The sequence below is a fragment of the Lutjanus erythropterus genome, chromosome 7 (genome assembly GCF_056507025.1).
Source record: "Lutjanus erythropterus isolate fLutEry1 chromosome 7, fLutEry1.hap2, whole genome shotgun sequence".
Classification (NCBI taxonomy): domain Eukaryota; kingdom Metazoa; phylum Chordata; class Actinopteri; order Lutjaniformes; family Lutjanidae; genus Lutjanus; species Lutjanus erythropterus.
In genome coordinates this window covers 6,226,449-6,251,241 of record NC_139323.1, presented here as the reverse complement: position 1 = coordinate 6,251,241, position 24,793 = coordinate 6,226,449, and the positions used below count along the sequence as shown (strand labels likewise).

The 24,793-nt window shown below is 40.1% G+C and overlaps 1 protein-coding gene across 1 annotated transcript; it reads right to left on the bottom strand.

Annotated features, from left to right (window-relative positions):
- Window positions 1-5,511: 5,511 nt before the first annotated feature.
- LOC146323481 (desmoglein-2.1-like) lies at window positions 5,512-23,602 on the bottom strand. Its single transcript, XM_084722460.1, has 14 exons — window positions 23,486-23,602; window positions 17,328-17,417; window positions 16,984-17,142; window positions 15,993-16,134; window positions 15,005-15,165; window positions 13,511-13,645; window positions 13,219-13,404; window positions 11,754-12,199; window positions 11,517-11,659; window positions 10,384-10,605; window positions 9,837-10,085; window positions 7,736-7,866; window positions 7,270-7,578; window positions 5,512-7,140 (listed from the first exon to the last, which is right to left on the bottom strand). Exons 1-14 carry the CDS (start codon window positions 23,528-23,530, stop codon window positions 5,998-6,000), a joined length of 3,561 nt encoding a protein of 1,186 aa, XP_084578586.1. The 5' UTR covers window positions 23,531-23,602; the 3' UTR covers window positions 5,512-5,997.
- Between the last annotated feature and the right edge of the window lie 1,191 nt (window positions 23,603-24,793).

Here is a 24,793-nt window from a genome sequence, read left to right as displayed (position 1 = left end):
CTGGGCTATAAGTTTAGCAACTTCATAGCTTGCTGCTGTGGCGGTTTCCTGTATTTTGTTGGCATGAAAAAAAAAATTGTTGTTGAGTTTGCAGGCTAGCTGCCATTTGCTTGACTTTCTGTGTTCGTTCGGCACGGATGTACGATGTGTAGCTCTGATGTTTGGTCTCATAGTGCCGACGGACGTTATACTCTTTCATCACAGCAGCAGCTTCATTGCAAATCAAACAGACACACTTTCTGTTGATTTCTTTGAAGAAATACTAATTTTCCCACCATGTCTGAAATCTTCTGCACTCACTTGCTATTTTGCGTTTCTTCAGTTCTGCCATTTCTGGTGACTCACGGTAAAACTTTTTCTGTGCTGAATTTTGTTTAGTGGGGAAGCACGGTTGGCTCCATCTAGTGTTAAAACTGAGAAGTGCAACAGAGTTGAGCTCAAGCTTCATGTGTGGGCCATATCCAATTATATTTTCAGAATTTGCTGTGGGCCAATAATAAGCGGCCCGCGGGCCGTAGTTTGGACACCCCTGGTCTAGACAAAGTATTTAAATCATGAAGTTATTTTGAGAAGTGATGGTGTATTTTAGGACAGCCAATAGTTACTTTCCTTACTGAGGAGTTGGCAACACTGCCGGCCTTCCTCTTCCCACAGCACCTCCTCTGCTGCTCTGGTCGTCCTGGGGAAGAAGACAAATCAAAACCAGTTCTGTGGAGACACAACAGCCCCAAATCGCATCCCTTTGCCTGACCCTGCAGCTGGGCCCTTCCAGTACCCCCCGCAAACAAGGTTAAAAAATACTCAGAGTTTTCCAGGGCAGTGGCAAAACTACCGACCCAGGCTGGAGTATTCTCGCCAGATGGGTATAGGATGCTGCGCTTCAGGCTCCAGTGTCTTCGTCATCCAGGCTGTGTGTTCGGGGTGTGTTTGGGTGGCTGCAGTCTTGTCTGGCTCGGTGTGGTCGCTCTGCATTGTGCTTCCATTTTCCTCCTGTCAGCTTCCTGCACGACGCACCTGTTGCTCATCCTCTGACTGCTGCCTGGGGTTTGGTCAGTGTCCGTTGCTTTCAGGGACAATAGAAAAAAACAACACTGCAAGCAAAAATAATCACCCTATACAATAAAAACACAATCCAATAAAACTTCTGATTAAAACCATCAACACAGCAACTTAAAACACATTGGGTTAAAGTTTGTGTTTAGATAAGGTGAGGTTAGAAATCATTGACATCTAAAAGTAACCGGCATTTGACGTTGCGTAATGTTTTGTTTACCTATAAATCTGCCTTCAATGCAAATAAGGAACCTGTTTTGCATTTGTATATCGTATAAAATATAACATAGCATCCTGAGGTGTCAACAGACATGACCTGGCAAGACAAAGGACAGAGGAATGCTATGGTGTGGAAGGGAAAATACATGTGACAAGGTAATGACACATCTTAAGTTAAAAAAAAATATTCAGGGAGTGGTAAACAAACACAGCAGCAGACACAAAGATTTACAACCTGATGTTTCTGATGATGGTAAATAACCATGCTCTGCCCACAATGGATCTCATTAGAGATGAAAGCAACTGAAAATACCTTTCAGACAGAGGTGCAGTTTCGCAGCTTGTCATTTCTACTTGCAACCCATCAGGGATATTTGAATAATTATTGGTGCCAAAAGAAGTAAAAATGAGCCAGTAATAATACGGGACAAATATAAGGGCCACCCTGGTGTGCAAAGGGTTTAAGATACTGACTCTATAGTTCCAGCATTCCTGGTTTCATTTCTTTTCTAACATATCACTCATTCTTGAGTATTGGGACAAAATGGTGTTTTGATATTTACTCTTCAATTATGCTGGGAAAATATATTTTAAAAGATCAACGAGACAACCTCCTAGTGATTTTCTATTAAATCAACTCCATCGAATCTGACTAAAACATACTCCAATAATCAATGATAGGTCTTAGTGAAATGTAGACAAACCTGGATAATTTAGTGAGGTGAGCTCATCCTCGTCATGTGTTTTGGCTGATTTGGTATAAGTGCGAAATAAATTTCATAATAACCTTCGAGGATATCGTAAATCAAGTGGTCTGAGTCAGAACTTGGCTCTGTTTTCAGCCTTAAGGGAATCTGGCCCATGATGGTAGACTTAAACCAATCACAGGCCACGTAGAGACCGGGCGCTCTGGTGCAGCTACACGTGCGCGCTCACTTCGGTGAGATCATGAATCAATGAAAGCTGAAACTCCCACAGAAAAAAAGTTGCTTTAAAACAGATTTACCAGAAAGAGAATCTTAAAAAAGAGTCCAGCTAAGCCCAGGAGTTTGTCTGCTCATCTGGTTACTTTCGACTTTACCTTCAGTTGCGTTCAGTCTGTCGTGCAGCTTTTGCTGAGGGCTGAGAGGACCGGGCTGGGCCGAGACACAGAGCCGACAGACAGACAGCTGCTCAGAGCCGGGGACAGACACGTGAAGAAATCACGGACCGGCAAAGGGAGAGCTCAGAGTTTGTTTTTTAAACTTTGGGGATTAAAAAGTGGATTTATCTTCATGTATTGCAACCCAAAAGTCTGCGGTTATACAAACTTAAGTCACATGTATGCTTTGAGTAGAGATAAATTTTAAAATACTGATTGAGCCAACTCGAATATTTTCAGTAATTGCAACTTTAGTAATTTTCATTCTCCCCTCTCACTGCAATAAGTTAACAGAACTGAAAAATACATAAGTATAAAAACACATTATTTTATTTTCAGTAAACTCAGTATAGTAATAAATAAAATAGATTTTCAAAACATTTTAAAATATGTGTTTTTGGGACCTTTTTTCACTCATGAGTTTAATGAAAGAAAATTATACTGGTGCTAAAGTTTTTTAATTAATAGAACCTCTAAAGTTAATTTGAGCATTTGGATTTACAGTGTACCCAATAACTTGAGGGTGTTTCTAAAGGTCAAAGTTTAAAGTTTATCTAAAGAAGAAAAGTAAATTATCTCAAGAAAAGATTAGTCGTTGGTAAAACTTTTTAAAAAAAACTTTAGAGTTTGATTTGTGGTCAAAAGCTGCCTTGAAGTTTTTCAGTTTTACAGTGTGCAGTAGTACTCCCTGAGAACTGAAAAAGGATTATGGGTGGTGAATTATGAAACACAGGTAAAATAAAACACTGTAAGAAGTTGATAAAAACATTAGATAGCAGAGGTGAAGAGGTAAACCCATTCCAGTAAGCATTCAGAATGAGCAGAGAGGTATTTTGGCACAAGACAATTTTATTGCGGTACCTGGCAGGAAGGAGGCGTAGACTAACATCCGAGCCAATATGCAAATCTTTCTGCAATGAACGCTGTACCTTGAGAATGTATATTACGCACTGTGCCTGTTCTTTCCTGATCCTCTTCATTCCTTCAGGGTGTTATTTCTGCAGGAAACCACCCGACACGATACCGTGGCAATTACTGCCGAAAGAACAGGCTTCTCTTATGTAATGTATTGGCCTGCCCTTACGCAGATACAGGACATAAAACGCTTGTTGATCTGAAGTGTTCCATACAAAAGAGTTTATTAAAGTAAGCACACATGAGATAGAAGCTTTCCATGACACATCCCTGAGACAGGTGTTCTGACATGTCAAAATGTATTCCAGCACACTAGCATCTGCATAGTGATAAACAAACCCCTGTTTTTACAGTTGCATAGTCATTTACATGTACATATGTTTTTTATCGTTGTGAATAGCCAGAGGAAAGTAAAAGTTCAAAATAAGATCTCGTCTTTGTCTCATCTTAGCTCAAGTTCTTTTTCTGTCTCACTGCACTGATCTTAAATTTGGCTTAAATAATCAGCTCTTGAGATAACAGTGAGATCTAAAAGAAAACTTGCTTGTCTGAAATGAGATCTAGATTTAATCTCAGTGGTCAGATTAAAGTTGTGTTGCTCCAAATGGCCATCAAGGAGAAACCTCTGAGACACCTACAAGCTTTGGCAAAAGATCTGCTTTTCCTTTGTTTTGCTCCCTTTTTCTGGTGGGGGTTGGGGGTTTAGGAGAAAAAGGAGACTTCAATAAGTTCAAAATAAGAATTGCATTTATTTCTCATAAGACAACTGTGTGAAACAAAATTTTCCTCTGGGTATAGCATAATTTCACATACGATATCACAAAGCTCATTACAGTTTACGACACTGACTGTAAAAAAAGGTTTTGTCCAATATACGGAAAAATTTAATGAAGTTCATTCAAGAGTAATCAAATCTTATAAAGATAAGAACTTATAAAAAGTAGATCAAGCATGTTTAGATCAAGCAGGGTCACAAGAAACCAAAGTGCAAGTGAGCAGAAATGCATGTTTACATGTTTCCCCCCTTCTTTGAATCTTGCAACCTGTTTAACTTATCTTTAATGAGGAGTATTCATGAAACAAGCTGAAAGAAAAAGTCCATCAGTCCTCTGTGCAGTGACATATCTGAACTTGATCATCAAAAAAGGCCCAAGTCTTTGTGTGTTTCTGTCTGGAAACTTAAATATCATAACTGGATGATACCCGGACACATGACACTTAGACATCAAAACATTTTCCTCGCACACACACATATAAAAAAAAAGCAATAAAACACAGTACCAATTTCTGTACAGTCTGTTGCACAAGACACATCTCTGTAAGTCACAGGCTGCTTCATGGTGGAGTCACGAACGAACAAGTCTGCACAGGATGTTTGGTTGTTTCATTACAACAAAGGCACTTAACCTGAAATAACACGCAAACCCACCCGTGGTTGGAGCACCATTCACTCCACCTGCCTGGCTTTTCCCATGAATACACATACACAATTCATATTGAATAGAAAAAAAAAACAGAACTGATGATATTGACTGGAATGTTGTAACACATCCAAGATTTAATGTTAACATTCTTCAAATATGTTGATTTTCTATTTGGAAAGCAATTCAGTAGAAATATTGTGCGTGTAACTTGATACCCTAACATGCATCATGTCATCATAAGAACCATTTTCTCAACTTTAAGACTGCAGAAAACATAAATCAGAAAACTGAATATACATGTATCTCAATTAGGGCTGGGAACCAAACTTTCATGGCACTGTCCTTGTTCTCTCAGTCAGTGCTAACAAAATCATAAATGCTAATGCTGGTGATTGGCTGTCTAATGTTACAGGCATGCATCAAAAGCACAACGTTAACGTCATACCCAGAGACGGGGATAACACACAGATATCTAACATTAAGTGAGCTTTTTGCTGCTTCTTAGCTAGCCAGTACAGCTACACTGTTAGCTCAGTTCACCACATCGTCCCAGGTTCGTCCACTCCCTGCCATGGCAGGGAAGGATAACCTCGAGCCGAGGCAGAGAGCATTTCTGACGGCTAACGACTTGACTCCATCAGGCTAGGCTGTGTCGCATCACAGCTGAACCAGTACGACACATTGCTTGTGATTCCACCTGCACAACGGCAGCGCTACAAATATGGCCAAAGTCTATTTTTGACAGATGCCATATCAACATGAACAGGGCAGATTGAGTGGGCAGTCACACTCAGAAAAATCACAGAGAATCCTGTCAATTTTCAAAGTAAAAGACTCCATCAGTTTCTTCATTTTAGTCCAGTTGAGTGAAGTGTCTAAAGTAAAAAGAGTTTCTCCAACTGCTCCCAGGTCATTTAACGGTTTTGAAATGAGCAATTGTACCATAATTTGTGTAATATAATTTATTTTTGTTAAAAGGGATTTTGTAAAATTTTCCGGGAACGGGTGTTGAAGTCAAGATACCATATCAGTATGAACAGAAAGCTTGTTTAGGTGCATATGTTGGTGTAAAGTAGAAGCTGTAGTAAGAACAAGCATGTACATGCACTTTCATTCCTTGTCAAACTGCTGCAGCACACCCTCCACCAATTAACTGACATCCACATACACAGTGCCTCTGATGAATATACTTGGGCATTGCCTTGCCAGAAGTTTGAAGTGCATTAAAAAGTCTTGTTTCCCACATCACAATTCTGTGACTTTTTCCTCTGTCACCACCTTGTGGTAGGTTGGGGTTGTGGTTATTGTTGTGGTGGAGGAATCCCATAAGTTGCTCTGAGAGCCAGCGAGTGGGTTGCCCTGGCTGTAGAGGACTCTTGTAGATGCAGAGATATCACTTTTCTGGGATAGGCCTCCTGCCTCCTGGACAAGCTGCCCTCCATTGTTTACTGGCCCTCCGACCACCAGGACGTTCTGAGATCCTGAAAGCCCCCCTGCCGGTAGAGTGCCCCCTTTCACAAGGGTGGCCTTGCTCCCCTTCAACACTTTCACTGACCCTGCAGGGACCTTGCCTTCTACGACCATCATGGTCTGTGAGCCAGAGAAGTTTCCAGTGTGGATCAGGTTGCCTGCTGGGACACCGCCGTTCCCCAACAGCACCATGCCTGGGCCCTGAGCTTGTCCGCTGGACATCAGTGTCCGCCCCTGAACGACCATACCTTGGGCAGGTGTGGTCTGGGCGCCATTAACCAGCACCATGCCCTGCAGGTTGGTGGCTGGTGCTCCAGCCAGCAACATGGTGTTCTGAACTTGTGGCTGGACCACGTAGTGCACCGGCTGCACAGGGGTGGTGGTATAGTAGACAGGCTGCTGTTGCGGTAGCAGGAGCACCTGGCCTTGATTTGCAATCCCTTTATTCACCATATTCACTGTAGTCATCCCTTGTTTCACCGTGGCTGTGCTTTCCTTCACCATCTGAGGAAGCACAGATGTGTCCTTGACCACAGTCTCCACTTTTTTGGACACAGTCGGCTGCGGCTGGGGTGGAGGGGGTAGCTTTTGGGTAGTCACCACACTTGATACTGAGCTCTGAGTGTTGATGGAGGCAGCAGGAGGAGGAGTGAACATTGGTTTGACTGAGCTCTGAGTGTTGATGGAGACAGTAGGAGGAGTAACCACTGATTTGACTTCAGCTGTGATCTTCTTGCCTCCGCATACCTCAGCCAGGGTCTTGAACTTTGGCCCAAGGTCATCAAGGAACTGCAGGTCGTTGTCAGACTCCAGGAGGCTGCAGCAGCCGACTGAGCCAGCAGGGGAGCCCTGGCCCTCATAGTCATAAACCAAGAAACAGTCCTTCACTCCAAGGTTCTCATTTCCACTGGCCACTTTCTGTTGAAATAGAAAAAGGTGGTGTGATTAACATTTGATTAACATAACATCAAAACTATGCCCAGAATGACAAAAGCCTGCTATGGGTAACAGCAAGCTAAGAGTAAAATACTTTGAATGAACCCTCACCTGAGTGTAGTATTCTTCCAGGAAATGGTGTGGCAGAGCCATGCCGTCATAAAGGTCTGCACCTACTCCAGATTCCCTGCTCTCAAACTCAGAGTAGAAGCCACTGGCGTTCGGCTGGTTCATCATCCCCCAGGTCCCTTCTCTTGTTAAACATTCTTGATACATGGGTCCATTCATTCCATCAATGGAAGTGGCAGATTTCTGGAAATCCATACCTGCCATGGGAGCCATTGCCATCATGGACGTCATGCCCATACCTATTTTGACTGGATCACCATCCACTTGTGGCATGTTCAGCAGTGGCACCTCCTATGTAAGACCAAATGTTAGAACAGAGTAAACAGCTACCCAGCAGTCAAAACACAGCCTGCATGTAATCAGTATGTATGGCAATGTTCTTTGATGGTAGAATGTAACAGTTCAGAACAGTCCTCAATGGTGGCGTTCATTTATGTGTTGGTCTTACTGTGTTCTCTCCCTGGCCCTCAGTGCGGTAGTTAATGAGATGTGATTTGGTGTCGAAAGGCATCTCAGCAAAGCCCCCTGGCAGACCCACAGCATCCCCACATTGGCAGAAGAGCAGCAGCAGAGGAATAACTGTAAAAACAACAACAGCAAAGTTTTAAGGTGGTATTATACTTTTCGCTTCTGTCATTGTGATATTTAGTTCATCATCAGAAGGTGTACACATAGGCTCTGACTGGACATCCACTTCCACCCGATTTCTTGTGACCACACAGACCCATCTGTGATGTTGAGACCATGGGTCTGCACAGATGAATTCATTTCATACTTTTATTATGAAATGTAGGACCTCAGACCTCTCAAAATGGTGGTTGAGACCACATGCTCTTTTGTCCGCTGGATCGCCGGCTAACAAAGCACAGACTTTCTCCTTCATGGACTGGCAACGTAACAGGGTATAGCATTAATTAACAGTGCATATGACTGAGCATAGGACTCTATAACTTTTGTAAGCATGACATACATTGATTTGAGGTATTGTTGTAATGTCTGTTCATAGTTAGGTTATTGGGTAGCCACACTGCTAAATGATGTTAGTTTCCATTTTCAAAGGGTAGTGCCCGGAGGAGGATTTAATGCAAGTATAATCCTGTTATTTAATATAAATATGAATTATTTTTGATAATCAACAGTAATATTACATATTGTGGTGCCCTGTGTGAGGCTATGCACCTCTACAGCAGAATTTGTCCATGCAGCTATTGTGGAACATGTGAACAAGTGAACTCCAGAAAGATAGTGTACAGTAGAGCCCTTTGTCTAACTTAATGGCTCCAGAAGTCTGATGTGGGGACTGCAGTGATTTGTGGTCCCCCAAAAAAGGAGAAGCAGTTTCAGTTTTCTTCACACAATATAACATGATTATGTCTTCTCTTGTAATAAGAATCCTGTAGATGTTTCTTAGCAACCCTAGTTTTTATAAGCATTCCACTGTAGGTTGTAAAGGATCTGACATTTCTTTTCCTTGTCTGACAGTCAGGTCTCTTAGTGTGTTGTCACGTTTGGCTGCTGCCACCTGCTGGTCATACTCAAAATTACATCTAAAAGTCTCTAATGGGTTACAGCTAAGGACAGTAAGTGCTGAAGTATCACATTCTATTTATGCCTGTTGTGCTCAGTTCAGAGGAAAACTTGAACACAACATAGAAGTGACTCCCCTCTTTTCCCACTCCTAAGGGTGACCAGTGCCGCAGCAGATGCAGTCCAACAAAGAACATTTAATTTGTTATTCACATGTTACGTGGTAGATAGGTGTCAGGGTGATAAATTACCTGGGGATAAACTAACTGACTTACTTTCCCTCAAAACAAAATAAAAGAAAGACAGGTATCTTACCTGACTCCCTAACATAAACAAGAGAAAACGGAAATGTGGAAATGAAAGGGCTTCCCACCCCTACAGCTACCAGGACTGCTTTTTTAGAAGGTATTTACATTTTGGAAAAAGAGTGACAAGTTAATCATAACACTAGGTTTCACAAAACAGCACAGCACAGCTGGACTGGTTTGGACGGTGTGGCACGGTCAGGTTGGGAGTCAGGAAACAGAAGAGTGACCCTGATACCGGCAGGTGCCATTTTAAAGTAGACGGCCTCTGTCACCACATGGTGGGGAAAAAGCGACAGAAAAAAACAACAGAACAGCACCACCCCCTGTCATGGAGGGGAAATACCAAACACAAACATATTGCCATACAATACAAAACCCCTCTTGACCCACGTCATATCATATCACATATTTGCCTACTTTTGAAATTGAGGCTCATAACAATATTTCGGAGCAAAAAAGTCTGATATATAACATGAACATTTTTTAATTTTTCATGTGTATAGTATCAGTCTTCAAAAGGCTCTACATTCATTAGGTAACAACCTATTTATTCAGAATATTTCTTTTATGTATTGGTGCTCCATATACTAATATATCATCCTTTGTATTATTTCACACTTGAAATGATATGTACACTGTCTACAACCTAGTTTTCGTCTTGGTTCTGTCTGTTATCACGACCCTTCATCAAAATGAGCATTACTTCATACTTACGTAGCAAAAGCAGTGCGCCCAGTGCTAGCAGTCCAATGCCTGCAGGTCCTAACTCTGCTCCTCCTTTGGTGCTGATCTGACCATCAGAGCCCCGTATTCCACACTTCACTCCATCCTCACAAGTACAAACTTGAACCTTCACTTTCTGTGGTTCTGGACAGGACTGTCCCTGCTCGTCGGTCACCAAAAATTCCACCTCATAGGAACCAGGCCACATGGACTCTTCGGCCCTCAGGATAACTGCAGTGTCTGACAAGACAAACACACTCATTATGCTTTGCTGTAAAGTTAAGAGTATTCTGGATTTAAAGCTCAAGCTTAAATTCAAGTTTAATCACAAGGTTCCAGACATTTCGGCAGTCCACTGGATGCATGCCAGACATGCAGTCAAAATAATGTTAGTGCTAGTTTAAGGTCATACCATGCTTTTACTCCTGTCATTTGTGAAGCTTAAAGCAACTTGTATCAGATATAAGAAACATTTCACTTTAGCAACTTCTAGCTGTAAAAGAAACAACTTGTTGCAAATAATTGGCAGTATTCTCACCATTGTATTTCTCTACATGCCATTTGCCCCTGGTGCCCTCTGGGATGATACGAAAGTCAAAAGGAGGTCCATTAGGGTAAGCATCCTCATCTTTAGCATTCACGTAGATGGAATTATCCGAAGTACACATATTCTGGACGGTACTGGTCAGGGTGGGGCAGTGGTCATTAAAATCTTCCACCTGGATGGCTATGGTGCCGGTGGCTGTTTTACCGTTTGGGTCTGTTGGTAAAAAAAAAAAAAAAAAAACAGAAATAAGAAGAGATCATTCAACATTTATTTCCATGCTTCAGAGGCAAGTTCGGAGACTTTGCTCCCCCTGTTGCTCGACGACAGGTGCGCACAACTCCTTACACTGCTAGAGGTGGGACCTAATGGCGCTCTCAGATTGAAGATGAAGTAATTCTTCTCCTCTCTTTTTATTTACCACAGTCTACTGATGTTAGTGGTAGCTAGTCAACAACTTGCACACTAACTGTGAGTGGGTGTGCCTGGGTATATGATAATCAGGAGTGAAAGTTACTTATTACAAATACTCAAATTACTGTAATTAACTGGATTTTTTTGGGGTACTTGTACTTTCATGAATCAGTGGCCGTGGCAGTAATTGCTCCACATTTGTTGAATAAGGAAAGTTAAACTTAGACTTAAAATGAGAAAACAAGACACAAATGTTCAGTGTATATTATTGTGCATGTTAGCATTTCCAATTACTTGCACAAAATTTGCAACCCTAGTTTGTAGAGGTGACCCAAGACCCAAGCCCAAGACAAGAAGATCTTAAAATAGTCTTTTTATGTCTCACTGCACTGATCTTAAATTGTGTCTTAAATAATCAGCCAATGAGATAACAGTGCGATCTAAAACAAAACTTGATTTTCTTAAATGAGATTTTAAATTTGTTTCAGTGGTAAAGTCTTGCTGCTATATCAAGGGGAAACCTCTGAGACACCTGTGAGCTCAGAAGAAGATTCTTTCGTTTTGCTCATTTTAGGACAAACAGATGAGACTTCAGTAAGTCAAAATAAGAATTTCATCTCATAAGACAAAGAAAATATGACTGTGGGAAAATTCTCAACTATGACTACTAGTCTGACATGTAAAACAAATGCTGAAGTTGATGCATGGTGTACCTTCTGGAATGCACAGCACTTCAGCGAGATATGTCCCATTGACCAGTAACGGAGATTCTCTGTCAGGTTGCTTGTTCAGTCTGATCTCAGCTGTCTCTGGATCGATGGTTAGCCAGTTGCCAGGGTCTGAGCCCTTGGCATACCTACAGCAAAAATAAGCTGGGTCAGTTGTTGTCGAAGTCGAGGATGTAGTTTCAACTGCAGATGCTTTCGGGTGTGTTTACTGTGTGTACTGACCTGACATTCGTAGCTGGTTTCCCGGTGTCTCCATCTATTGCAGGGTATTTGTCAATGACATCATTAATGTTCACGGTGCTTCCCTCTGAGATGGGAATAGCTTTGACTTTGGGGTCAAAACGTGCCCCGTCAGGCTTGTTCTTCACGTTGATTTTGATCGGATAGGTTTTAAACTTGGTTCCGCCCTGCCATGTTGTTCCCCAGGTCCCACCTCCTGTACCAGTGCCAGTCGTTCCCGCTGTTCCCCCTCCTGTGCCGGCGCCGGTTGCTCCCGCTGCTCCCCCTCCAGTTCCCCCTCCTCCTCCTCCTCCTCCTCCTCCTCCTCCTCCACCTCCTCCGAGATTTATTCCAACATTAGTGCTTCCCACAGACCCATCAAATTGTGGAGCCTTGTTCCTCACAGCCAGTCCTAGTTCAAGGTTCTTTACATCCTCATAATCAACAGCCTGTAAAACAGCACACACAAGCACAATGAACACAGATTATTACTGTAACAACAGATATAAACATTTGTCATATTACCATAGTCACCGCTAACTGCTGCTTACTGTACTCTTTGCTTTATTTACTTTATTATTTATTTATTTATTTATTTACTACATTTGAACACAAATATCTGTGCTTTCTACTCCTTACAATTTCAAAACAGGTTTGTTGCTTCAGTTTCGATGCTGAACTATTGGCTATTTTTATTTAACATCATTGCACACTGCCCTCTCAACATCAAAACTGATTTAAACCTAAGTGGATGACATAATAACACATACAAAGAGCAATTACATTGATGTAACAAGAAGAATACAACATCAAACAAAAACAACAAAATATACGAGACAAAAAACAATGTAAAAGACGTAACAAGACAAAAATCAACATAAAAGACATAACAAGACGATAATCAGCATAAGAAATGTAACAAGACCTTCCGTGTCAGGGAGTTAAGAAATGGTCTAAACAGCAAAATCTGTTTTTCTAATAATCATGAACATTTAATTTCACTCAGATCTTTGTGGGTGCTTAACTAGATTAGACTCATATATGGATTTTACTATTTAAAGCCACATTTCCAGAAGCCTTAAGCTAATTTCTACCTGAGGTAAGTTTTCCTACACATAAAAAGTTGATTAGTAGATGGGATTACAACTTGATATAAGTTTAACGTTACAGTTTGTGTTAAGGGTAGCCATACAGTATTTGACACCCCTGATCTAAAGGGTAGGGACATCTTAATGTAGGGGAGGGGGTTGCTCAAATTCCTGGTCCTGGTTACTATTTTGCCTTGTTTGTTTTTGAGCTACTGCATTTTTTTTTTTCAGTCATGTCAACATTCACTCCTTTCATAATATGCTAGTTACTTATGTTACTTTGTTGTCAAGCATGATCACTGCATTTACCACATTTATCCCACAAAAGACTGAGGGGCACATGCATTTCTTCTGAATTAAAATCGCTCATTCAGCAGTACCTTGTCGAGCATTAGGATGCCCTCGTTGGTCTTGGGGTCTGTTTTAATGCTGAAGTACCCCGCCTCGTTGCCTCGGACGATGTCAAACACAGCTTCCCAGTTGTCTGTGCCCTTCAGATCCAGGTCCTCTGCTTTGAGTCTCATCACCTCCACGCCCTTTGCGTTCTCCTCAATGCTGCCTTCATACTGCAGGTAAAACACACAATGAGATGAAAAAGCCAGGGTTCATTTCAGCAGTATTAGTTTTAACATTTCTTTGGCTTTCATGTGGGACAAAAGCATGTCAAACTACCTCCTCTTTTTCCAGAGTGGGAAGGTTGTCATTCACATCTTGGACATTAATGGTAAAGGTGGCGGTGGAGGAGTGTCCTCCTGGTTTGCCATTTAAGTCTTGAGCTTTCACCGTCAGAATGTACTTGTCTACTCTCTGGAGGTAAAAAAAACAATGGTCACACATTACTTACAGAGACTGTATCACACATTACTGCAGGCATTGAAACGGCACTAACATGAGGTGTCAATTACCACCTATATAAGGTTTGCTGCATGGACCTCGGACACAGTAGCAACGCTCACAAATTCTAGCATTAACAGGAAATGAATTTGTTAATGTCTGGTCCGATCAAAAGTCAGAATTAAAGTGGGAAGACAGGGCCTTACTGTATGTTTTGCTCAAATTGCCAATCCCTCTGAGAATGGTGAGGTCATGTATCTTTAAGTAGTGCTGCAAAGAGTGTCACATTACTAAAATATTACTCGATTATGAGTAAAAGTACTAGTGTGAGAGAAATACTTGAGTATTGTTCTCAAAAACTCATCATATCATCAATAATTAATAAGATGCAAAACACATTTTGTTGCAATTGTTTTTCTCATTTTCAGAATTTTTCTTATTTTAAATTGAAGTTTCTTCATTTAACAAATGGCTCCATCAGACAAAACAATGTTAATTATTATATTTTTAATCTGTTAAATTCTTATCAGTGATTAATTGATTAATGATTATCCATTTTTTCATTGGCCTGTTCGTGATCAGATCACCTTACTGGCTACAAAAACGCTGATTTTAAGTAACTAAGGAGATTACATGGTGTAAAGGATACTTAAGTATGAGTAAAAGTACAGATTTGGAAAATGTACTCATAAAAGTACAAGTAGAAGTTACTTCTAGAGCTGGCTTTACTATCTAATGTAGCGTATGTGTAGAACTATGTGCTATATTTCAGTGTCAGAGACTTGTGTCAAAAGATTTAGGACAAATCAGTGTAACAGCTGGTGTTATATTTGCAGAAGTCGTCGCTGCACATGAAGGTGTCACCCCGGTGAACATCCAAGACAAAACATCTTGTGGGTAAGTCACTACAAGTTATTGTTCAAGTTACTGGGAAACAGTGTTGGGGCTGGTGCTGGTCAGGGAGCATGCAATAGGTTCTTTGCTATTTCCACCAGCCTGCTGCTGGAAACAGGATCCTTAAGAGGAGAAACCAAATCAATGAGCTGAAAGAGGCTGGAGTTGGGTGGGTTCATCACTTTCAGCAACCTTTTCACTTCACTACACATAGCCATTTGATTCATTGATATGTTAAAAGTGACTTGAAGCAGCATTTTTCACATAACAGTAGTATGTATAGGTCACCATGCTGTGTTAGCAGAAGAAGAGAGAGAAGTACACTGGTCACAGAGGGAGCTTGACTGGATTAGCTGACACTGATCAGCAGATGGAGTGCAGAATTTTAGTCCTCTGGAATTGCGATTAGCTGTGTGGATGCGTTGGTATAGTGCATACCTCTCTGTCCAGGTCAGATCCTTTGACGTAGACGTTCCCATCGTGGGCAATGTGAAACATGCCATCGGGTGGATTTTGATCTATGAGGCTGTAGGCGATTTCAGAGTTCTTATTCCCCGGTTCATCAGCATCAGTTGCAAGTAGTTTCATAACAAGGGTCCCTGTAAATAACAGAATTAAACAGAACAGTGTTTCTCGTTATAAAAAAACACCTGCAGTGTCTCAGTGAGTAAGGCCAACCCTGAGGCCAAATATACTATATGTGATTGTGACCTTAAAGACACCCTTTTTATGAGTGGTTTTATTTGTCCCGTGCCTACACGTGTCAGTGCATGTGCTTGCAGGTGATGTAACACAAACTCTTGCCAATGGTTGCGTAATGTTTCTCTGATCAACAGGTGGCAGCATTGGACTGCCAAGAAATGCAGCAAAGCACCAACAAAGGCAGCGTTTTGGTGAGTGGTATTTTATTTCATTTATTCTTTAATTAAGCCACAAATAAAAATGTGTCTGTACTACCATGTACATCATTTCTGCACTATCAGTGCATATTTTCAGGTGCTTTGATCCTTTATACTGTGCAATATTTCACACAGGTGAAATTTTGATTTTTAATTGCACTGGGCAATATTCAATTCTTATATCAGGTGTGCAATAATCAGGTGTATCATGCGATGCAATGGTGTAAATTCAACTGCTGAGTCTCTGTATTGTACATACTGTTTCTATTTCCCCTATTTATTCCCTATTTAGTTCTCATTATTTCTTTTTATTTTTCCTCTTACTCATATTTTTATATTTTATTTCTATATATATATATATATATATATATATTTTATCAATCCTTCTTTATATTTTTGCTATCCACTCTACCACTGTAAATGTCCCTGTTGTGGGACTAATGAAGAAATATCTCATCTTATATCTTTACCTTCACACAACAGGATAGACTTTTGTGAGAACTGCGGACAAGAGCAGAAACACTAACCTGGAGGACTGCGCTCATTCACGCCCACAGGTTTGATGACTCCAAACACTGGAGGGTTGTCGTTCTCATCTACAACCTTGAACAGTAAGTCAACGTTGTCCTCTACCCGCTGGCCATTTCTGTACTTGGCAATACCCGACAGCTGAAACAGAAAACGCAAATGTTTTAATCAGGTGCTGTCGCAAATATAAAAAGTCCGCATCGCAAAAGGCTAGTTAAAACTGATTCTTTAGGGTTTGTGTGTAATTTATGAAATGTTTTATTTCCTAAACATGCTCTGTGTCAGAAGACATCCTTGTCCCAGACAAGAATTTACGACTTCAAACAACATAAATATGTCTTAAAACTAACAATACCTACTGGTAACATAAGTGTAAAAATATGCCTTAATAACCATCTTTGTTTTGAAATTTCTTTTTCATGAAAATGTTGGCCCTTTAAAGTTCTCTTGGATTTCTGTCAACAACAATTTTTACAAAAGCATAAATTAATGAGGCATAAAATTTTTTTGCTATATCCTAAGGACCTTTGTTTCACTTCCTGGTTTAAAAAAGGCTGGAAAACTGTCCGAGCACTGGTAAACTTTCTATTTTTCAACAAATTCATTAAATAATATTGCTATCAGATGCGTCTCAACCATAACATGTCAACTCTGTAGCCGAAGGAATAAGAATTATGGTTTTATCAACTCTGTAAGATGTCAGCTCAGTCAGACTTTCCATCTGAGAGAGCTGATGTCTACATTTAATAAAAAATGTAATCACCAGGAGGTTGGCCTGTTACAAGGGTTAATAGCCATAAGTTTGATCTTTTAAAATACATTTTCAAGTATAATTGAAGAGTAGAAGTCAAAACTCCCTCAAAATATTGTTTTCCCCCCCAAAGTTCAAGAATTAGATAAATATTAAATGTGGTAATAGCTGAATCTGAAGAAGGGGAAAATGACACCAAAGTCAGAAGTTCTCATGAAATAGAAAAGAGTATGACTCACGTTGTACAAAGCGATCTCCTCCCTGTCAAGTTTTTGTGTCAGACGAATGACTCCAGTGTCAGGGTTACACACAAACACATGGAAGGGGGCCAGGTTTGCGCCAACGCCCTCTATAGAGTAAAGAATATTCCCTTTGCCATCATCGAAATCTGAGTGAATCTGAAAGACAAAGAAGAAAAGTTGATTTAGCCAAACACAGTTTTAGTCCTATTTATTTTGCTGATGCCCCCCCCAACAAATAAACACACACACACACACACACACACACACACACACACACACACACACACACACACACACACACAGCCTGTCAAATGACCATCTAGCCTAAGACAATGACTCACCTTGGCAACAACAGAATCATTACTGTAGTCTCTATTTTCATCCAGTTGTTTCCTCGGGGGAATCCAGAGGGCTTTCACCACTGCAGCGGCCTAAAGACATAATACAACAGATGTTGTTATTACATCACAGTGAACCCTTGTCAGTAAGGGTTGACATATCGGGTGTTATCATGAGTACAACTATGAAAAATAAATACAAAATGTTGATGATGACAACTTTTCTACATTTATAGATAATCTTCCTGAAAAAATGTTCTCAAATTTGATACCCATCATGGAAGCATAATCCTTGTGCATTTTATGTGTAGTATAGCAATATAATGTTTTTGTGGCATCTGAGTATGCTGAACTGCCAACTCCATCAAATACAAGTGCTCAGCTTCCACAGACCACAGACTGTATGGGTTTTAATGTAGCTGCTGTGGCAGTGGTCAAATCATCCGTCACTTGTGGCAAATAAAATCATACAATTTTTTTTTTTTTTTTGATACCCAGTCCTAGTCATAACCCTGTAGCTTAGTCAAGAGTCAGATTAAAGCACTGTCATGGACTGCATTATCAGGAATCCAGCGTTTTGTTTTTTTCAGGTCATATAGTAAATCTGACTGTTCATTGTTTGTTGGCCAAACTAGTCAACATCTTTGCACATACCAACAACCCCGATTATACAGTCATTTGCTACTGATTTTAAATGTGACTGTTGTTGATTTAGTCCTGTTTTTTTTATGTCTGTGCTAACAAGAGGGGGGAAGGGAACTACCTGATTGACAACTGTATGTTCACAACTGATCACTGATTTTACATATCAAAAACACACACACTAAAAAAAAATATTCTCACTATAGTCTGGACACAATATGTGATATTTTCCTTTTAAAAGACAATGTCTAATTCTTATGTTTATTAACAATTATTATTATTCCTCTTGTCATCCTGTTTAAATCTAAATTGTATCTAATATTTTATACAAATTTATCTAATTTTGTATAAACACTAGTGAATGAAATGCCAGCTTGGCCATGGCAAAGATGAGCTCTGCATGCTCACTCTTCCATACCGTAACAGAGCCGCTGTTGAGTGTGAGAGAGCTATAGATAAAAAGGACTGTTTGAGTATAGATACTGAGATTTCCGCGTTGCAGATAGTGTCAGATTAGAAGCTTTAGAGCCTGTCTAGTCATATCAGGTGCCTGTGACAGTCCGACTGGAGGCAGGGGCGTTTCCAGACTTTTTTGACTAGGATGGAAGTGGGGCGCTGGTTTATGCAGGGGTTGCATGCATGTAAGCACACATGCACGTTAATGCATCATTTCTCATATCTACTTTAATTACTAACATTAGTGTTCTTCTTTTTAAGAGATAAATAGTCTTAACAATGACAACACAACCGATTGACACCATAAAAAAACATAATATAAAGCTTTCACACTTTATTCTTTAAGTCTTTAAAAAGAAATTGTACCTTTTCATCCTTCACACTCAATGATGAAAAGTACTTTTATTTTTATGATTTATTATTTAAGCACATTAAAAGTAGGGAACATACAAAATAAAACATTGAAAAACATTCATCAAACATTGGTTCAAACTTACTGGGCAGATAACCAATCATACATGGGGTTAAAAAGCTTATTTTGGAAGTTAAAAAGAGGAAGTTCAGCCTATTCTTTGCTGATATCCTTGGTAGGAACAAATCAGGTAACACCTCTGGACGGTGTCCCAAACCCTTTGCAGCAGGAAGGCAGCATACCACACCTCCATTGCACCCTGTGGCCCTAGTGCCCCCATGTCTGACAAATTGCAGCAAAATCCTCATTTGGATGATTAAGGGTCCTCCAGGTTTCCAATCCACTGGAGAAAACATGATGCAGCACCATAGAGGCTGCCCTACATGCTACAAAATTGGTTAGACTCAACGTGCTTCTAAATAGTTAAATAGTGATGTGGTAACCTAAAATAGGACTTAAATAAAACAACTGGGATTAGAACTGTTTCACCATAAATACGTTACAACTTTCAGTGTGCTGCCCCGTCACATACAGCTGTGCCTTTTTTATTTTTTGCCCCTCAGACAGCCTGAGTCTGCCAATGCTGGAATCTAATCTAATCTAATCTAAGTTAATCATGCCAGAGGGTCCACAATCTCATGTGATTTCATGAAGAACACGATCTTGCATGATTTCATGACCGGTGTAAACAAGCAGCATGTCTATTTTTCAGCAAGAACTGGAGGTGAGATTTTAACTGTCAGCTTTATTCAACAGTAGTATGCAATGTCATCTTCTGTGTTTATATTGTTAAATGTAGTGGATTGTTCGTGTCAAGTCGGTAAGACTATGTCGGTAACTGCCTCAAACTAGAGGATTATTTGGGCAGATATTCTGGTCAGACCAGCCTCGAATCGAGAACATCCCATGCGATTGTTGGGAGTGGCGAATCGGACCCAAAAAGCTGACTTTAAAACATAAATGATGATGATAACACATTTTTACACTTATGTTTATCAGTATGTGTTGATAGTTTTGGATTTTGAAGGATTTTTAACACATTCTTTAAACCATGTCACTGGAACAATAGAATTTGCCTGTGTTTTAGTAAAGTGAAGCCTGGTGGACAGCCTGGACTAGCAGGCAGTTTGCAGGTTAAACCCCACAAACTTGAGAGGGCTATGCAGCTTATTGAGCTGCATCATGTTATATTGAATTGTATATTCACTAAACTGTTAACAGTGGAAGAGTTAGAGTGTTTTTAGCCTCAGGTTGCTTTATTTCTCTGCCAAGTTGGAGAGATCACAGCTGTCAGATATTCAATTCATCTTGTTATTAAAGGTAGGAGGTTGACAAGAGCATTTTCTTCCATTGGAATGCTCATAATTATGTCTGTGTACAATACAAACACGGTACGAAGTGAGATATTGTCAGGGCCTGCGTGTAAAAGCATCCACCTGTGTTCAGAGGGCAGGGCGACACACCCTGCGCACCACTCCCATGAGATTTAACTAGGCCCCGTGTGCTCAATCAGTGTATGGGCATGTCAGGATGACAGAAGCAGTGTGATGAGAAAATAAGAAGGGCGTAACCTCACATCTTATAGTGAGAAAGAAGAACTGAAAAACCGCAGAACACAAAGGATATATTAAGTCAACCCTAACTATCGGAACTATTTGTCCTCACAATGCATTTGAGAGAACATCTTGCTATTTGTTGCTCGCTTGAATATGTTATTGCATGGTGTGTTAGAGTCTGCACAACTAATACTAAAGAGTGTTAAACGCAACAAGAAAACAAAATAAGTGACATTCCACCAGTGGTTCCGAAATGGTGTGATGAGTCTCACTGTTGTCCAGGTGTGCTGTGGGATTTTATTGACAACCATACATTATTATTGCAATATACAACTATACACACATTTACGTTACTGTGGCATGTGAACGTGGCAGTGAATGGATTTATCTAAAGGTGGCGATGAAAGCAGTAACTTTATTTTCCAATCTTCATCTTCAACATATTTCCAAATACCTGTCTTTTTCCATTGAACATAAGCCCACCTAAAATGTGACAGGATCAGATCATTAAATTATATGCACTAGAGCGTAATATCTTGCTACATTCACTTGCACTCAGACTTCAAAGTTTCAATCTTGTACATTTAAATCCAGCCCAACTTTTCATATATACTTTTTAATAAAGAACTGTCAAAAACTTCTAGATCCACCCCTAAGACTAAACATTAAATTATGATTAAGTTATAATCTACTGTATGAGTACTTAGTACACACTCATTTTCCAATAGCAAGGCAATTGCTTACACACTAAAATGAATAATAACACACAGTAAGTGAAACCTGCTATTCAAGGAGCAGAGACTCAGCCCAGATAGGCTTTGACCAAGGCTTAGAAATAACAGATAGACAGATGTATGAATTCATCTGTTGCGTAAAGCAGTTTACTTCTTGACTATCTTAAACAGGACTATGGCACAATGAATTCTGGGTAAATTACAACCTTTTTCAAAAATAGCCTACAGAGTGGCCGCATCCAACCACTTAGCTCTGTTTACCCCAACAGAAAATATGTCTTTTGGAGGAAGTCAACAGTTATGAGGACATTTGTTTGAACCTGTTTTCCTCTGTTTTTGTTGTTGGGTGCTATTGATCAGATGGTGGCTTTGACTGTTACCATGGTAACTGTGTCAGCCTGGGGGTAAGGTTTACTCTAACAATACCTGACTATTGTCATTAGAAAAGTAGAAATGTTCAAAGTGTTTCAGATTGAGCACAGTAGTGTGTTGGCAAAATGAGTCCTGTTTTCAAAACTATACTTACGCAATTAGAAAAAAACTGTAAAAAAAAAAAAAAAAAAACCTTCTGTCATTGCAAACCTCCACCCATGCTCATAGGCATAGGCATTGTTGCCTCTGTTGGTAAGGTTGGCTGTAGATGTTCTTTTGCATGTGTGTTCCTTGGTATTTTGGAGCATCCCTTGTTGTGCTTTGAGCACAAAAAGTGAAAAGAAACACTGCATTGTGCAACAGAATTGCTGTGTTAACTTGTTCTGATTGAAATCATCCTCTGGATTCCTGATAAATGGTGTTGACTAATCTGGAGCCAAAAAAAAGCCTCAGTCTCTAATAACACTGGAATTTCATCATGGATTACTGCTGAATTATATTTGTGGTACAATCCAAATGAAAGTTACTTATTGAGAACCACAGAAATTATGTGCAGTAAATGTTCAGCGTGTGATCGATGCATGAAGCTGAATTAGGCACAAATATATGTTGAGTCATCTGTAGTCCACTCTCTCCTGTAAGGTTTTCGATGCATCATAAGACATCATGAGGTGTTTTCATGTTGTGTCTTCTGTTGATATGATGACTAAGGGTTTATACATGACTCAAATTATATGAAACTGTCATGAATCTGTTGTCATCAAAACTGTTTTTGATCATTAAAAATAAGATTTACTGCAGTGTTTTGGGCCTTCACTTCTTCTAGAGCAGTGGTTCTCAACTTTGGCATAGGGACCCCCAAGAGGGTTGTGAGATGGTTTGCAGAATAGAATAAAGTATTGTGGCAAACAGCATGGAAGGAGAGCCAGGCAATAGGTCTCAGTGACATGAAGTCAGCCTCTTAATCATATTCAAGCACTCAAAACTATGCAAAATACAGCCTCAAGAAATGAACAGCCTCCTCACTGACAGCTGAAACTATGAACCAGCTCAAAAATGACATACCAACATAAACAACCACATTCTGAACAAACAAAACTTATATTTTATAACATAAAATAGCAAACTTAACCAACTACTCAGCCCAGAAAGCATGATGGGAAATGGGTAATTCTTTTTATGTTATACCTCAAGGTGGAAAAGTGTCCGAAACAACATTTTTTTTTGCGTTGGCTGTGTAACCTGATCATTCTGCAGGGTCGAGATCCACTGCTCTGGATTGTTGAATTAACATATTTGTCCAGCTCTTTGTTCACATGAGACAGTACCAAGTTGATGGATGAAAAGTGTTGCAATCTCTCTGTCTGACAGCACAGCCGAAACCTGTGTTGCCATGGCAGCCAGGTAAGTCAACATGGACAAGATAATTGATGTGAGGGAGAGAGCACACCTAACCTCCATGTTTCATCAAGAGAGTGTGATCTGGTCAGGGATTTAATCTGCTAAACGGCATTTGAAATAATTATCTACAAGCTGATTTATTACAAAAATGTAATTTTTTTAAAGGTAGACTCAACAGGATTTGTCTGGACTGTTCCTAAAAGCATCAGGACGTCAAATATCAATGTCATGGGCTGGTGAAACATCTAGAGCATACTTAAACAATGACAAAATAGATGTAAAAGGCAGATACAGACACTAACACACACCTCCACTGGGTCTATACATTGTTTTTCTTAGGGAATGTTGCATATTATACCTTTAAGAATTTCTGAAAACATCAGTAGATTCTTGCACAAAAAAGTGGATGAAACAGCCTATTTGTCTACAGGCAGCCTATACATAATAAGCAGCCTGCCCTTGCTGAGTTGGATTCACGTTACAGCTAGTACACCCAGTACCAGGTAAGTTCAAACCACCATAAGAACCGAATAAGACTATAAGGAAGCATTGACAATAAACAGTAGAAAAACACAGGGCTGTACTCACCGCAAAAAGAAGCAGCAGAAACACGGGCAGAGAAACCCGGGTCATGACTGGAGAAAATTCCCCTGTGGACGTCTCTGTATCAAATGAAGCGATAAAGTCCTGGTGGTGCAGACAAAAGATCCCGACAGACTGAGCTGATGGAGGCGAGGAGGAGGCTTATGAAAGAGGGGGAGTACCCCTCAACACACACGCCCTCAGGACAAGAACACAGAGAGGTGTGTGTGTGTGTGTCAGCAGAGATGTTGTACCACTACTCTCAACTTTTCCACTGTCAACTATAGTACACATATATAATTGTCTGTATATATATATATTAGGGCTGCCCCCTGATAGTCGATGAATCAAATCATTAGTCGAAGTTCCTGTGGTCGACTGAGATTCCAGCATTCATTTCCTTCTCTGACAGTCAGTGTGCATTACAGTTACAGGATGAAACAGATAGAAGCTTACAAAAATGTACGTGGAGAATATTTCATGATTAAAGGGAATCATAAATATACTTTTATATTAGCATGGTGCACACATGTTGTTGGAAAACAATGATGAGAGTGAAAGTAGTGGTTGGTAAACGAACTGAGCTCTCGTATTTTTAACTGCGTTGTTGTGTCAGTGTAATAGCCTGACAGGTTATAAAATGTACATGTCTCAAAATCACCACAAACCACAATGGCAGCGGAGAAGAATGACAGAAACGCACTGTCAGCTCATTAAGGCGCACCCACACAGACAACGTTACAGAAAGGATCACTGAAGTTTTGTTTAACCAGAAACAGCTTTTAATTGTTCTGCAACATCCTCCGCTTCATTCAAACTTCATAGAAACTAAATAAAATGCATAACTTGTTGTTTCTGAGTAATGACCTCACCAACTCTGGTTTGGTTCAAATAAATCCTTAATTCATGGCGTAAAAGAGCGCTCAGTGCACAGGTGATGCTGGACAGCATCTGTAGCCTTCGAAGAGAGAAGCTCCATGGGTGCCCTGAATTTATACCTGAACAACAGAGGGACACACACTTTTAATTTCTCTGACTGTGTGAAAATCTGATGTCTTCACATCACAGATGACGAAGAAGGGCCTTAACACTAACTGGTAAAACATACTCACGTAGGCTCATATAGGAATTAAGTCTGACACACTGCACTGTAAAAAAAAGGACAAATTGTTTAGTATTCATATAGGATGGCCAAATCTGATTCAACTAAAGAAAAGCTGAGGACGGCCCTAATTAACACACACATGTATTCTTTATTTGTAAATGCCATCATTTGAAGAGTACATGGGAGGTGTCCTTCTTGGATCCAAACCC